Source organism: Pezoporus occidentalis, unplaced genomic scaffold (genome assembly GCF_034315485.1).
Source record: "Pezoporus occidentalis ecotype Australia unplaced genomic scaffold, CSIRO_AGI_Poc_V1 ctg117, whole genome shotgun sequence".
NCBI lineage: Eukaryota > Metazoa > Chordata > Aves > Psittaciformes > Psittacidae > Pezoporus > Pezoporus occidentalis.
In genome coordinates this window covers 978,513-993,069 of record NW_026912961.1, presented here as the reverse complement: position 1 = coordinate 993,069, position 14,557 = coordinate 978,513, and the positions used below count along the sequence as shown (strand labels likewise).

General features: G+C 43.9%; 1 protein-coding gene across 1 annotated transcript; it reads right to left on the bottom strand.

Moving 5' to 3' along the window:
* Nucleotides 1-10,925: 10,925 nt before the first annotated feature.
* On the bottom strand, nt 10,926-12,273 carry GAS1 (growth arrest specific 1). Its single transcript, XM_062640388.1, has one exon. The coding sequence runs from the start codon at nt 12,120-12,122 to the stop codon at nt 11,160-11,162; it is 963 nt and encodes a 320-aa protein (XP_062496372.1). The 5' UTR covers nt 12,123-12,273; the 3' UTR covers nt 10,926-11,159.
* Nucleotides 12,274-14,557: the final 2,284 nt, after the last annotated feature.

Here is a 14,557-nt window from a genome sequence, read left to right as displayed (position 1 = left end):
TGCTGAAATCTCAGAATAAATCTCGGCTGCTGAAGACAGAAACATTGCTATAAAAATATGAGTATACATGTGCCTGCAAAGTCTTCCTGTTCATGTTGAATGAAAGACATGCAGTGAAATTGTGACAGTCTGGATTCAAATCACATGGGCGGATTTGATTACATGAGTGTTCCTGTTCCTGCCTAACTGGAAAGGGCTCCTGCAGTGCAAGTTCACCAACAGATAACCATGTGACTCTAGTAATTACTTGTTAGTGTCACAAACTGAGGCATCATGATAACATGCACCACTCCAGCCTCAGGTGGAAAGGCTGTATACTCAGGTCAGCAGTGGAGACATTTAGCCTGGGGGCCCTTTCAGAGCAGTGGGATAGGGATGGGAAAAAATACGCCCCTGCCAACAGCAACCACACGCAAGGTACCATCTCCTTCTTCAGCATCTTCCCCAAGCCCTTTCTCTATGTTGTGGAAGCCTCAGCAGATTGCTGCTCTTCCTGCCTCAGGAGTACTGGTGTGACTGAGGGAATAGCAGCAAAGAATTAAGCGGTTTTTTAAACACTGTATAGAAAAAAGACAAGACATTCCTGTAAGTTTACAATACCACTTCAAAACAGGGAAACTGAGACTGACACAGATATTCAATTTTACAGTTTAATTGCAGCTTGTGTCTTTTGTGGGGATTGGTAAAAATACTTGATTACAATGCGGGTTAACAAACATAAATGCTAGTGTTTTGTAAAAGCAACAATTTGTGTCTCTATATCCTAGCTTAGATTTTGAAGGGGGTAGAGAGTTATGTAAAGATAAAAATCATAGAGCACTCTGTAGAAAGAAAGTGTTAAGCATTCAGCAGCATTAAAAAATACACACTTCCACATATGTATTTATTTTATTTATATATAGCATAGTCAAATATTTTAAGACAACCCATGTCTGGACAAAGTGATATGCATACTATCAAATAAACACACACTTCAGTTTAATATTTTACTACTAAATGTGTCGGAATATTTAATATTAACATGCCTGCATATATATTTGAATGCATAATTAGCCTCAAGCCTGGTTAGTGTCCACATTCTGTTGTTCAAAAGTGCAGGTTTTAGTGCCAAAACTATCTTTAAAAGACCTGGGAAAACAGTTGTCGAGTCAGTTCATATAGAGATTACAAAAAGTAGTTGTCAGAAGGATAAAATTTTGCTTAAAGTCTCTTCAGTTCTGCCTCTTATCTAGTAGTCACAGTTATGCCAAATGTCTTACTGTTTTTTTCATCAGGGAGCAGATAATAATTCAAAAGCCTCAGCCAAAACAAACTCTTTGAAAAGATCTTATGAAATCATTTCTCCTTGCAAATCCATAAAAATCACCTCGGACTCCTTATCAATAGAAAGGCTTAAAGAGGGTGCAGAAGTCATTGAATTATGATGTGCTTGTTTTAATGAAATTCCACTCCTGCTGGGATGTTCCCTGCAGATTTTCCATATTTCAGCATGGGAAAGGTTTGATGCTTTCCTCCCGGTGCCAAGAGTTAATTGAAAACATTTCAGGATAAATTCAGCTTGGGGGCCAACGCTCCCATTCCTTCTTTATTCTTAACAATAATAGAGGAGTAATACAATTATTAATAGGCATGTTGTATCCTCTTAAAGTGGTAGTGTGTTTCTGAAACCGTGTCTTTCACATTCTTTTTCTTAAGCAAATCTGAAACAAATGGAAGAATAGAAATCTTAGGAGACAACCAAGCCTGGCTGGTACATTATACTGTTGATCACTTTTTCTCCACAGTGAAGTATTTAGCTATTGTTAAGCTCAGGTAGTTACTTAAAGTGAATAAAAAAAAATAAATATTTATATATATAAAATCATTCATTTAAATCAGAATTTCCTTCAAATTTTTATGCTTAAAGTCTCAGCCCTCATGTTATATTAAATTATTTTCTTTGAAAGTATGTATATCCTCAGAGTTATTCAAGGAAATACAGAAAAGTGAAATGCTATTTTTAATAAAGTTGCTATTATTTTAAAGATTAACTCAGTTTTGAAATCATATGTGTTTCTTACGGTTTATGTTGTTAGTATAATGAATATGAAATACTTTGTTGGGTTTTGTTGCCTAGAATACATTAGATTATCTTACTGGCCCAGAGCTACTTACATGGTATCTCCCAAGTTAAACAATTTGTATTCTAAGCTTGAAGAAAATACTATTTTTATTTTAATTGTTTTTTTCTAACCTAGTCTTGATGCATTCACTGCAATTTTGTCAGTATTTACACACTCCTGATAATTTAAGTGTTCAAACTCATAAAAGTTATAGTCACTGAGAAGAAAGGAATCAGGACAAAATGTTTACCATTATTCCCTCCAAATTTTAGGCAAAGTTCTGAAGACATTTTTATCTCTTCTTCACACTACTCCTCCCAAAACAGACAATATAAAATATAAAGCAGCTTTAACTGTCTGCAAAATTATTTGGCCATATACCTTGCTCACTGAAAGATCACAAAAATAGCTCAAACAAATGGAAGCTAAAGGATTCTTATAGACTACAATAAGTCAAGGCTATATTTGTAGCATTTCAAAAGGCTGTATCTGACTTTCTACAGCTATTGACATTTTTCAACAGTCTTGCAGGAAAAGGTCTATGATTGGGTCCCTAACCATTTTGATAGAAGTCATAATATTTAGAACTGCCCCAGCATACAAAACTGTCCAGACAGAGCTGAAGTAGTTTAACCAGCTTCCTGCACCCTGTTGTAATGTCTTTTCAAGGAAGGACAGTGGAGGTAGAAGGGATTAAGGATGGAACACTCTTCCAAACAGCTGATGCCCACCTGATGTAGCATTCCAAGAGAAACTGAAAGGCTGGTCTACTTTAAAGCAGTTTTTATACCCTGATAGGAGGATAGGGCTTGGGAAGAATCAGGGCCAGGGTGAGGAACAATTTCTGACTCAGCTGCCCCTACTACAAAACAGAAATATTTGATAGATCAGAGCTACCAAAGTGCAACCATCTTCCTTGATGTGTGCAGCAGAGCACTGAGACTCTGGGCTTCAGGTCCAGGCTGAGGGAGGATCACCACACAATGCTCCCACTTGATCTCATAAATTTAGCAAATCTTCCCTACCAAACTGTTTGAGAAAATAAAATTTGCCACAAGTATAAAAAAGGCAGACTTCAGGTAGCTTGTATCTACAGCTTACAGGACAGAATGATACTCAATACAGAGGAAGTGCTTGGTTGCTACAGCTCTTTTCCTTGCTTCCTGCACACACATCTGGGCAAACCAGTGTTCTGACCAAAGTGTTCCCAGTGAGTTTTGAAAAGAGTCAGAATTTCTGAATATAACGGGAGACACTATATTCAGTCTCTACATGCAGTCAGTATGTTCTAAAGTTTAGCCTAATATTGCTAAAAATGAAACTACTCAAGGTTTGTACAGCCCAAAAGTGGAAAGGTTTCACAGTTTCTCAGATATCCGTATATTTCTTATCTGCTTTTTTTCCAGATATATGCTCTCCACTCCAGCAACAGCTTTTCCATAGTAACATGTTCTTCAACACATCCAAGCACTCAGTTTTACTCACTTCAGTGGGTTTTTGGCCAACTCTCTATGCTACACCAGGCCAAACCCAAGTGTTAGTTGCCTGTTGATTCACACAACCTTGGGTCTTCTCAACCATCATCTATGTGAGTAATCTCAGCACAGAAATAAAGTCATAGGCTAAATACTTACACTGACAGTACTGCAAATTCAGACTACCTCTAATGGGAGTCAGTGATTTGCAACTGTCCAAACAAGGCTTTACATCATAGGAAGGTGAGATGCTTTGGACAGGATATTTGGCACAGATGTCCTATACCACATTCCTATCCCGCATTCTCTTCCAAGGCCTCGATTACTGAGATTCACAGACCAAGACATATGTCTGTGCTTGGATTCCCCAAGTCCTTTACACTAATTTGCAAACATATGGTATACACCTGAACACATTAATAGGAAAAAAAAAAAAGCAAGACAGCATAAGAGTTTTTGTGGACTGCTGCTTTACTTCCTACTATAATCCACTTTTACATGACATGCAAAATGTTTTAGTCAGTGTAGAACGATACCATAACTCCAGAAATAAGATAATATGGAGACTTTCGCTACTGAGTATTTATTTTGATGGTATTTCCTTTTTTAGTCTAAAAAACATTTTATGATTTCACTCTCCTATGACAGAATGCAATAGGACTTAAGAAGACAGGCAAATATCCTGGCTGAGAAGTTTACAGATTTAGGTGTCATCACATTAAAACTATAAAGATCATGCCAGAATAGCACTTCCTCAACTGCTACCACTGATGGAATTAGAAGACTTAGCGCCATTGCCAGGATATGACAGGAAATTGTAGTGATTGCTCTGTTTAAACCACCTAACCCCATAAATTTTTTAACCAATGAAAATTAGAACAAGCCAAATATACACTCACGCCACAAAGTAGGCAATTGCATTATTTTAGTATAACACATTATAAACAGATGTGGCTTGATTTCTGTATAGAGAGGACATCTAGCAAGCTATGTTTATTTCCATGAGGATGTGTGTTTTGTGACTACATACAGCACTATAATCTCTCAGGCAGTTCTATGTTAAAAATATAGTCTGTGCCCGCACTGTCTGTATTTATAAGGGAGAAGACTCAGTTGTCTTCTATTTCTATTGTTTCGAGGCAGCAAGATATTGTGGTGATGACGGACAAAGACATGTTTCTAAACAAGTATTTATCTTTTGGAAAAGAAAGAGAGTCCCGTTCTGCACCTTCAGTTTTCTCCAAATTCTTTTGCCGGTCTTGTCTTTCCCTTTTGCAATCAAACTGCCCATTTTCTAAGTCACGGGTGATACCATCAGACAGACACTTTTCCTCATTATATTCCCTTATATATCAGCATTTCCTTTGCATTACACTTCCTCTCTTCCTTCTGTGTCCACGTTCTGGACTAAGTTATACATTTTGGTCTCCACTATCCTCCTAAACTCCCACTGGCTATTTCCCAAATGTTTTTCACTCTCTGACCTTGTAGGCATATGCTAAACTATGGCTATCTCTTCTCCCCAGCCTTCCTGCATCACTGTCTTTGCTGAATTATGCCATATGTATTCCTAAGCCTCATCTCACTCGGTATCTACCCAAATACCATCTTGGATTTCCCATCATTATGTCAACATTAAAATCACAGAATTATAGACAGGTATTTAGATGAGACCTCTGGAGATCATCTACTCCCATCTTCTAGAAGCTGTATTCCAGCTAACACCAAACAAAGTAATTTGTGGCTCATGCTAGCCAAGTCTTGAAAAGCTGTAAGGATGGAGGTGCTCGAGTTTCTCCATGAAAGGTGCAGTGTCATGAATACCAAAAACATGGGGATGATAACTTCCTTCTCTAGCTTTTGGAGGTAAGAAAAAAATCCTCTCCAAAGCTGAATATTCATCTTACATGCACATTACTCTTCTGGCCCTGCCAACTCTCCTAAAGACAGTTACCTTTCTTGCCCTCCCCTGTTATTTTCACTCTGTGTCTCAGCTAACCTGTTTGTATTTTTTTGTAGCTTCAACCTTCTCTACACAATGATCTTCTTTCATCAGTCTTTCTTCTTCTTAGACATTTAAAATACAACTTCTTAAAGTGAATCTCTTTACACAACTATGTCTTTGCTCTGCATCACTTTACTAATGTATTTCTGGGTTACCTACACCTCACACTTCACCATCTGATGCATCCTACTAAGTCTCAACCCATCTATTTCCTTACTCCAGTGTGTTCACCATTCCCTTTCCTGATGTATGTCCAAGTTATGGTATTAGTGCTGTGTCACTGTGTGTTTACAAAAAAATATCTCTTCATGCTTACTCACATTCTACTATAATATCTACTTGGTTCATAATAAATTCATAAAAAAGAAAACAAACCCAAACTCAAAAAAAAAACACCAAAAACCTCACAGCTTTTTTGTTGTTGCTTTTTTGTGGGTTGTTGTTTTTTTTTTTTTTTTTCTTTTTTTGTCTATGACTATTTTGATTTTGGGCGCCAAATGATAATCACTAGCAGTTGCTGCCAAATGATCCCTCTTTATTGCTTTATTTTTATGCCCTTCATTTACATTTGCACTGCCTGAATTTTGGAGGTAAATATCAAAAATATTAGCTGAAAGCTTCCTCAGAAAGCAAATCTTTCCCACATCCTTCCCTGCAGTTCCTCTTTAAGAGGTGTCAGCATGGCTGAGAGAATGAAGTGGCTCCACATTGTTTGCCTGAACTATTATGTGTTTAACATTTCCATAACAAAAGTGCCACTCGACTTCTCCCCGATTAATGCAGCTCGAGGGCTCTTGTCCTCCTTTAATAAAACATTGTTGAAATCATTTATTTAGAGCCCCTGGTTACTAGTGGGAGAATGACCATCTTTGTGCCAAAATATAGTGTATACAGTCCACTATTTTGTAGTAGATCATTCTGTTATTTAAGAAATTGATTAAATGGATGTCTTAGAAAGTATTTATGCTAATAGCGCACTACTTATGTCATTCAGACAGTCAATGTGAGCCTTTTCAACTGTCTACCACAGCCAGTGCCTCAAGTAAAATACAGTAACTTTCGACTTTACTGCTTGCAAGTCTGTACCACAGAGTTGAAATCTCACAGAGAAGCACTGCTCTTCCCACTTGAAAATGTTTTCTGTTGCAGGATTACCTACTTTCCCTGAAGACTTACAATGGGTGTGTTATCACAGGCAGCGTGGTAGTATGTGGTTATTACTGGGGACAGGAATAAAACAGAATGAAGGTCTGAATTTGTTTTAGTGACATTGAGGACACAATGCAGCCCACGTCATTCAAGCAGTGTTTTCCACGACCCAGGTGGTGACAGTTTTGTGTCCCACTATTCTTATAATTACACCTTGGCTATTTTGGAGTTCCTCTCACTCTCCTCCAGTGTACTCAAAACAAAAACAACAACAAAGCCAGTAACATCATCAACATCATCAGAAAGAACAAAAAGCGAGTACTGGTTTTGCATTGCACTGAGATGGAATTTTTTGTTCTGCACCTGCAAAGCTGTCTGCAGCCATCTTTTTAGCCCGGCCGTAGGTATGCACTATAGGTGGCTGCATGCAGTGAAGGACTTGGCTCACTAACAGCTCTTCGGAGGAATGGAGCACAGATTGTTACTAAAATCCATCATGCTTTCCAATGCAACCATGAAAGACTTGGCCAAACCAGAGTCACTGTGAGGCTTTGTTTCATAACAGTTTTGAAAGCTACATATTCCTCCCTATATACATTGGTGTATATTGTTAAAAATAAACAGAGACCTTATGTTATGTCCATTGTGATTGCATACAAAAGCTTTGCTGTGCGCTTGAGTGATCAGTGAAGCTTGAGTCTCCCTCTATTTACTGTATGGTCACTGTCAGTTCAATGAACTGCCTCCTTGTTCTCCACCATTGTCCCACACTCCCTTAAACATTTGTCACTGAAGTGCCTCCAAAGACAAATAAACTGTCACCAAGAATTCAAACCTGGTAACTGGGAATAAAAAGGGAGCAGAAATGGTGGAGAGTTCCTTCTAGCCTTGGAAGAGATTGGCTGGACAGGGTCTTGGCAAAGAGCACTTTCAAACACCCAGGCAAATGAGAGAACTTCCTTTCCTGTGGAAAATCTCCCTCTGTCAGGGAACATGAAGGCTTTCCTTGCTTAAAGCTGTCCTTGCTACATCCCTTGACATTTCAAGAATTTCCATTTGTCTCAAAATCAAGCAAAAGGAATACGAATTTGAAGGACATCAACATCTGCACAGGATTTGTCGGCTGGGACATATACCAACACAGGCAAGCTATTCCTCCTGGAAATTGTGCTTACTCTGACAACATGACAAAACCCGGAGAGCTATCTCCATATGGGGAGGAGCTCACAGGACAGAATTAGTCCAGCTGTATTTATTGTACAATTATTTAAATTAAAACAATCCACTTTCTGTGGAGAAGGAAGCATACAGATGAGCCCTCCCTGCCTAGTGGTGCTCAGTGTTGATTTATTCCAGGCAGATGCTTTTGATAGGAGGCTGTAAAATCAAGTCTTCAGTTTATTGTATCAGACTGCTACTCTTACCTGAAGAAAAATAAAGGCTTTTAGCTGAGAATTTTTCATCAACGACTTAAATAGTCCTTGTGAGTACTAACTGTTGACAAACTGCAAATATGTTTCTGAGCACCTCCTGAAGAACTGGAGAGAATATTTAAGGTCATCCCTACACAGCTGTGAACTCAGCATTCTGTAGAGAAAGCTGACTCTATTACAAGTCTCACCCAACTACTCTATCCTCTTCCTGAAGAAACAGTATTTCCAGCTTTAACAATAAGCTTACTCAACCATTCTGATGACTTTAAAAACGACCTTCAGATTATAGCCATACACCATAGTCATACACTTGTCTGTTATCACAACTATTTGGGGGTTGGTTTATGTGTGTGCATGTGCGCCTGTGTGAGTTTACCACTGGGCAACCTAATCAAATTCACACCCTAAAGAAATAATAAAATAATCTGTTGCTGAAATAACCAATCAAGAAGCAGGAATTTCTACTTTTGTTGATTTAGGCAACAGACAGATGCGGATTTGCTCTCTGTCAAGATCTGGTAAGATGAAAAAGACACTATCTTGCTAATCTGTTGCCCCCTCAGTCAAAGTTTATTTGTGGTAGCTTTTAAACTTCTGACTCGCCATCCAATTATGGCATTTAAAGCGAAAAGCTTTAAATAAACACCACGAATAGAAGATAAATAAACTTTCTTCTCTCTGCCTTTTTTCCTTTTCATTTTTTTTTTTTCTGCGAGTGCCTAGCTTGACGCAGTCCAAACTCAAATCCCCAGAGGACTGAGCTCTCTCTTTTGTGTTAATGTTTAAAAAGATCTTCCAATGCTGGAGTTTATTCCTACTGCAAACATTTCTATTTACAAGGTCAAGTGTATCAGCACTCGACACAGCTTAAGAGTGTAATTATTTATCTAAGGGCGTTTGAGTGTAGATCAGTAGCTCTGGCAGCAAACCAGGCTTCAGCACGATGCAAAGCAACTCTTAAGAACAGTATTACAAGATCTAGTAATTGCTGATCCCTCCAGTGTGTTTACTTTTGCATTCTTCGTTGTGGGAGAAGGCAGGCTGAATGGCAAACTTCGGTGCGCTTTGTTGCAGCCCCCTTGATTCGCGCACCACTGCCTGCCGCAAAGCCTTATTCGAAACACTTGCCACCTCTGTGTGATGTATTTCTCACCATTTACTTGTTTGCATGCCTAGGAGCATTTCTAAGTGTCAGTAAGAGCAACAGGCCTCCACTTCACGAAGAAAGCACGGCACACTAGTAATTCTACATACATACAGGAGCAGTGTCCTTGAATTGCTTCACTCTCTTCTGGCACTAACAAGTTACCATGCCAACGCATTATAAAATCAACCACTCTTTTAAAGTAGTACTTTCAAAGCTGTATTTACTTCTTGCATGTAATTATTCATTAAAGTAAGAATAGCAGTAATTTACATCTATGTAAAGTATGACAGGCAGACAGAGATTTTTGTTTGTTGACTGGTTTTGGTTTTTTATTCTGTGGTTCGCTTCCCCCCTCCCATCCCTTTCCCCCCGCCCCCAACCTCGGGTGCTGAGAGTTCAAGCGTCCCTGGAAAACAATTTCACCACATCCATTATTTAAAGCTCTTTCTTTACTAATTTACACATTTAGAAAATACAAAAAGCCGTACATATTTAAAACACAGGCCTTTTTTATGCCTCCTATAAAAAATACAAGGTTTAAGGCAGCTCAGAAATGCGCTTATACAATTCTACAACGTTCATAAAGTCTCTCCAAATAAGAAAGTTAAATTCCAATCTGTAAAATACACTGTACATTTGATCTTCTAGAGAATACTTCACTGAATCACAAAAGCTGGTATCCCTTTAAACATAAAATGAAATCTGTACCTTTCCAGAAAAGAATAGCAAATGCAATTATCTGGTAAATATGATGTGAATTTAAAACTTTTATTATTTTTCTTAAATAAATTATCCCCAAAAGCATACAATTTATAAAATTGTACATACTAAGAAGAGCAACTGGTAACAAATCCCAGTTTTAAATACATTTCTTATATAAGATTTACCAGCGGTCAGCACCCTGATATGATGAGAGGCAATATAACTTTCAGGATATTTGTACATACATGTTCTCGAGTTTAAAAGTGTCTTTCAAAGATGGCAGTGCAGAGCTCTTTTAAAACAAAAGTTGCATTGTTCAGTATAGCCAACAGCTCTGAAAAAAAAAAAACCAACTTTTTTTTTTTTTTTTTTTTAGGTTGAAGAGGAAGAGACGGCTGCTGGCACGGTTTTTGTTATAGGGCAGATGTGTGTGCAAGAGGGAGTGCTGTAAACCACAGAATTTATTCAGTCTCCTATTTCCTTTAAAAATTGGCAGATGCCGCGTTAAGCCCCTTTCGAGCACCGCAGCATCACCAAGAGCGAGACTTGGCAAATTATAGTCGTTGACTGACCAGTACGGCAACAGCTTTGGCAGCAAGTTTGGGTAGCTCACTTCTAACCTTCATGTCAAAACGCTTTCAGAAAACCACCACCACCACCATGCCGTTACTGCTGGCTGCTCCGGCTGGCGGCAGCGGGGAGCCGGCTGAAGCCTCGCTAGCAGACTCCCCGTCAGCCCGCTCCGCTCGCTGCTAACTTGAAGGCAAAGTGGCAACAATTGCATAGTGCACACTCCAGACCAACACCCGAAACAACAGCAGCCCGTGCCCTCCCGCTCCACACCGCCCCGGCTGCCAGCTCGCAAGGCCGCGGCACCTTCCCACTGCTGGGGCAGTCGGGCCGGTGGGAGAATGCGGGCAAGCGGTTCGGGCAGGCACGGCGGCAGAGGGGGAGCCTCCGCTTTCGGAGATACGCGGGGGACCGGAGGACAGTGTGTGTGCAGAGAGGGGAGGGCCCGGCCTAATGGTCGGTAGATTAACGGTTAGAGCGTTTAAACTGAGCGGCCCGGAGGACCCCGCCGGCCGCCCCCCTGCCGCCGCGAGGAGGCCAGCGCGGCCCGGCGCTGGCAGGAGGCAGGGAAAGCCGCTAGAGCCGCGGCAGCAGGGGCATCAAGATGGAGGCCAGCAACGCCCAGACCACGGCCGCAGGCCGGCCGGCGCTATCCGCCTGCACGGGGAAACCGGGCTCGGAGCCCGCATTGTCCTCCGCGTCGTCCCTCCCCTTCTGGCTCGGCTCCTCCTCGTAGTCCTCGTCGTAGTACTCCTCCAGGCCGCCGTCCGAGCCGCCGCTGCTGCCTGCGCCGTTGCCGCCCGTGTCCGCGCCGAAGCAGAGGCGGGCCATGTTCTCCTTGACCGACTCACAGATGGGCCGCTCCAGCCCGTCGCAGACGCAGTCGTTGAGCAGCACGGCTTTAGGCACGGCCAGCATGTCCTCGATAACGGCACGGCACTCGGGCGTGCAGCGCAGCCCATTGAACAGCTTCCCGCAGTAGGTCATGTAGCGGTTGAGCGCGAGGCTGCAGCGGCTGTCCCAGTCACAGCGCCGCCGCGCCTCTGTGCAGCCCATGACGCCGGGGCCGGGACCAGGGCCCCCGGCAGAAGGGCTGCTTGTGCGGGGCAGGCACGGCTCGATGGCGCGCTTGGTGGCGCGACAGTTCTCGTCCTGCGCGCAGTCGCAGTCCTCCAGCGCCGGGCCGCGCCGGGTGTGGTTGAGCTGGATGAGGGCCGCGATGCAATGGCTGGGGCACCGCCGCCTGGAGGAGGCCGAGGCGCCTGCAGCGCCCGCCGGCCCGGCCCCGCCGCCCGCCGGCGGCTGCTGCAGAAGCACTGGGGCGCACGCCTCGGCGTACTGGTTGTAAGCGTAGCTGCACTCGGGCTCCCCCTGACACTGCAGCACCGCCTGCCAGCAGATCAGCCGCCGGCCCTGCACCAGCGAGCCCCGCGGCGGGCACACGGCGCCCAGCGCCGCTGCCAGCCACAGCCAGGCGGTCGGCCGCGGCCAGCGGCGCCCGCCGCCGCCTCCGTGCTGAGCGGACGAGCGGGCCACCATAGCTGGCGGCGGCTGCTGCCGCGGGCGAGAGGGGCAGAGGCGCTGGGTGGCGACGACGACGACGAGGAGGAGGAGGCGGAGGAGGAGAAGGAGCTGCCGCCCGTAGAAAAGTTTGCAAAACTCCCGCCGGCCTTGTGCATGAGGTCTCCTCGCATCAATCCATTCGCGCCGGCTCCGGGGCCCTGCAGTCCCCGGAAGCTGAAACCGGCGGGGCCGCGGTACGAAGCAGGCGGCCGGGGCCGTCCCGTGCTCTTCACCCGCTGCTCCCGGCTCTGCTCTGCGGCGGCAAAGGCGCCCGGAGGAGGTGGGGGGAATCAGTGCAAACTGGGGCTCGGAGGAGAGCGGCTCCGAAGTGCGCTCAGGGACTTGCAAGCTGCGCCGAGAGAGCTCATGGTGCTGTCCTGCTCCTCATGCAGTTCCGTTTCTCTCTCTTTTTTTTTTTTTTCCTTTTTTTTTTGCACAAAATAAATGCCCAGCTGCTGCCGCTGCTGTTGTTGTTGCTGCTGCCTTCTCGGGAGCTTTTAACTCTCCGCTCGCAGCATCTCTGCACATGCCAGCTGCTCCGATCCCATTCACAGTCCCGGCTCCGCTTGCTCCCTCTCGGTACGGGTTGCACTTTTCGGGTGGCGGGAAGAAGAAATTTCCCCGCTAGCAAAAAGATAGCACGGGGGAAGGAGAAGAGGCAACCTTCGGGGTTTCTTTCTCTCTGGGCGACTGATGCTGCTTCTGTTGTCAACAAGCCCTGCAAGCTGCTCTGCGGATCCGTCTGTGGATCCTTTTTGATTTGCAAGGCTTTAAATACAAAAGTGCCCTCCGAGCAGCAGCAACGTGCTCTGATTAGGCCTCATTATGCATGCATGGAAAAGCAAACAAACAAAAAAAATTAGCAACGCTTCTTTTACACATCCCCCCCAGCCTGCGTTCTCTCGCTCTCTTTCTCCTTTTCTCCACTTTTTTCTCCCTTCGCTCGGCCCCCTTTCCCTGCCCCGCCACTTGCCATTGGCCCAGCCTGTTGTTGAAACTTTTTTTTTTTTCCCCCCCCTCCACTCTTTACGATCTGTAGGAGAGAGGGAAGGAGAGAGGGGGGCTGAAGGGCAGCTCACATTCAAAGCTTGAAAGGAAAGGCTTAAGGAGAGTGACAGCCCCCCGAGGAGCCCCTCCTCCCGTTAAGGCGGCGCGGCGGCCGGAGGCGCGCAGCAGAGACAGGGACCCGCGCTCCGGGGGTGGCTGCGCTGCGGCGGGGTTCCCCGGGGCACCGTGCCGCGGAGGCAGAAGAGCAGGCGGCGGGTATCTGAGTGTCGCCTTTGCACAGATGGTGCCTTTAAACTGCTCCTTCTCCTTGCACCAAGGGGAAAAATGGTCTCTAGGCTCAGCGATGCCTGTGCCTAAACTTCCCACTGATTCAAGTAAGGGCAGAGCTGCTTCCCGAAAGGTAGGGAGGATCAGGCTCAAAAGGGACAGACTTTTTTTTTCTTTTTCTTTTTTTTTTTTTTTTTTTAATCTAAACAGACCTCCTGTTTTCAGGGTATTAGTACACTCAGGGAGAGCAAAGCTGTCTCTGCTAGTGGTGTCCTGCGAACGTGTAAGTACCGCTTCTCAGTGCCTCCAGTATTGCAACTTTTTTTCCACTCACCACAACCCCTACCGATTTTTAATTCATTGAGCTGCTCGCCCGAAGTTTTCTGCACGGGTTTAGGACACTGACCTACGGGGATGCCTGCAGACAGAAATACAGTATAGTTCTTTGATACTTTGTTAAGACTTCCGGACTAGTAAAAGGTGGTTTAAATAGGTGAAAGGGTGTAATGTGTAGTCCTCGCGGATCTCCTGCCTTCCTGTTAAACTCCTCGCTTTGCTTCGCTTGTAAGGAAGCAGACATAAAAATATAAATATTAAGGCACAACGACAGGAGTACAACAAAATAAGTAATAGTGCAGTTACCCATTGCCTGTCGTTTCAGTGCTACCTTAATTCCAGAGAAACATCGTCTCCAACCACAAGGGGCATGGGTATCTGCTGCCTGTCAAAACTGGCGCTTTTTTTCATCCTGAGACTATCAACCCCATCTGTCACAAAAATTAAGACTAAATCTATTTTCCAGAAACTCTGGGATCTTGGGATCCTGTGCAGTGTGGACTGATGTCTGTCTGGAAGTGCGTGGAATGGCCATGTGGTGTGGCTGGGAGTCAGTATGATTGATGTGTTGAGAAGCATTCACAAGGATTTCTCCCATTGTCATCAATTTTACAAGCTGCTAGTGTTTCTCCTTCAGTACAGTTTTGCCTCTTCTGGTGCAAAAATTATGTTTGCTTGTGTTTTTAAATCCATGAAAACTGCATTCAGAAACCCTGCGTTCATCTACCTTGCTTAGAGCTGTTTCTTTCAGTTCCTGTTTAATAATGTTATTAAAAATGATAGATGCAATTCAGGCAGGG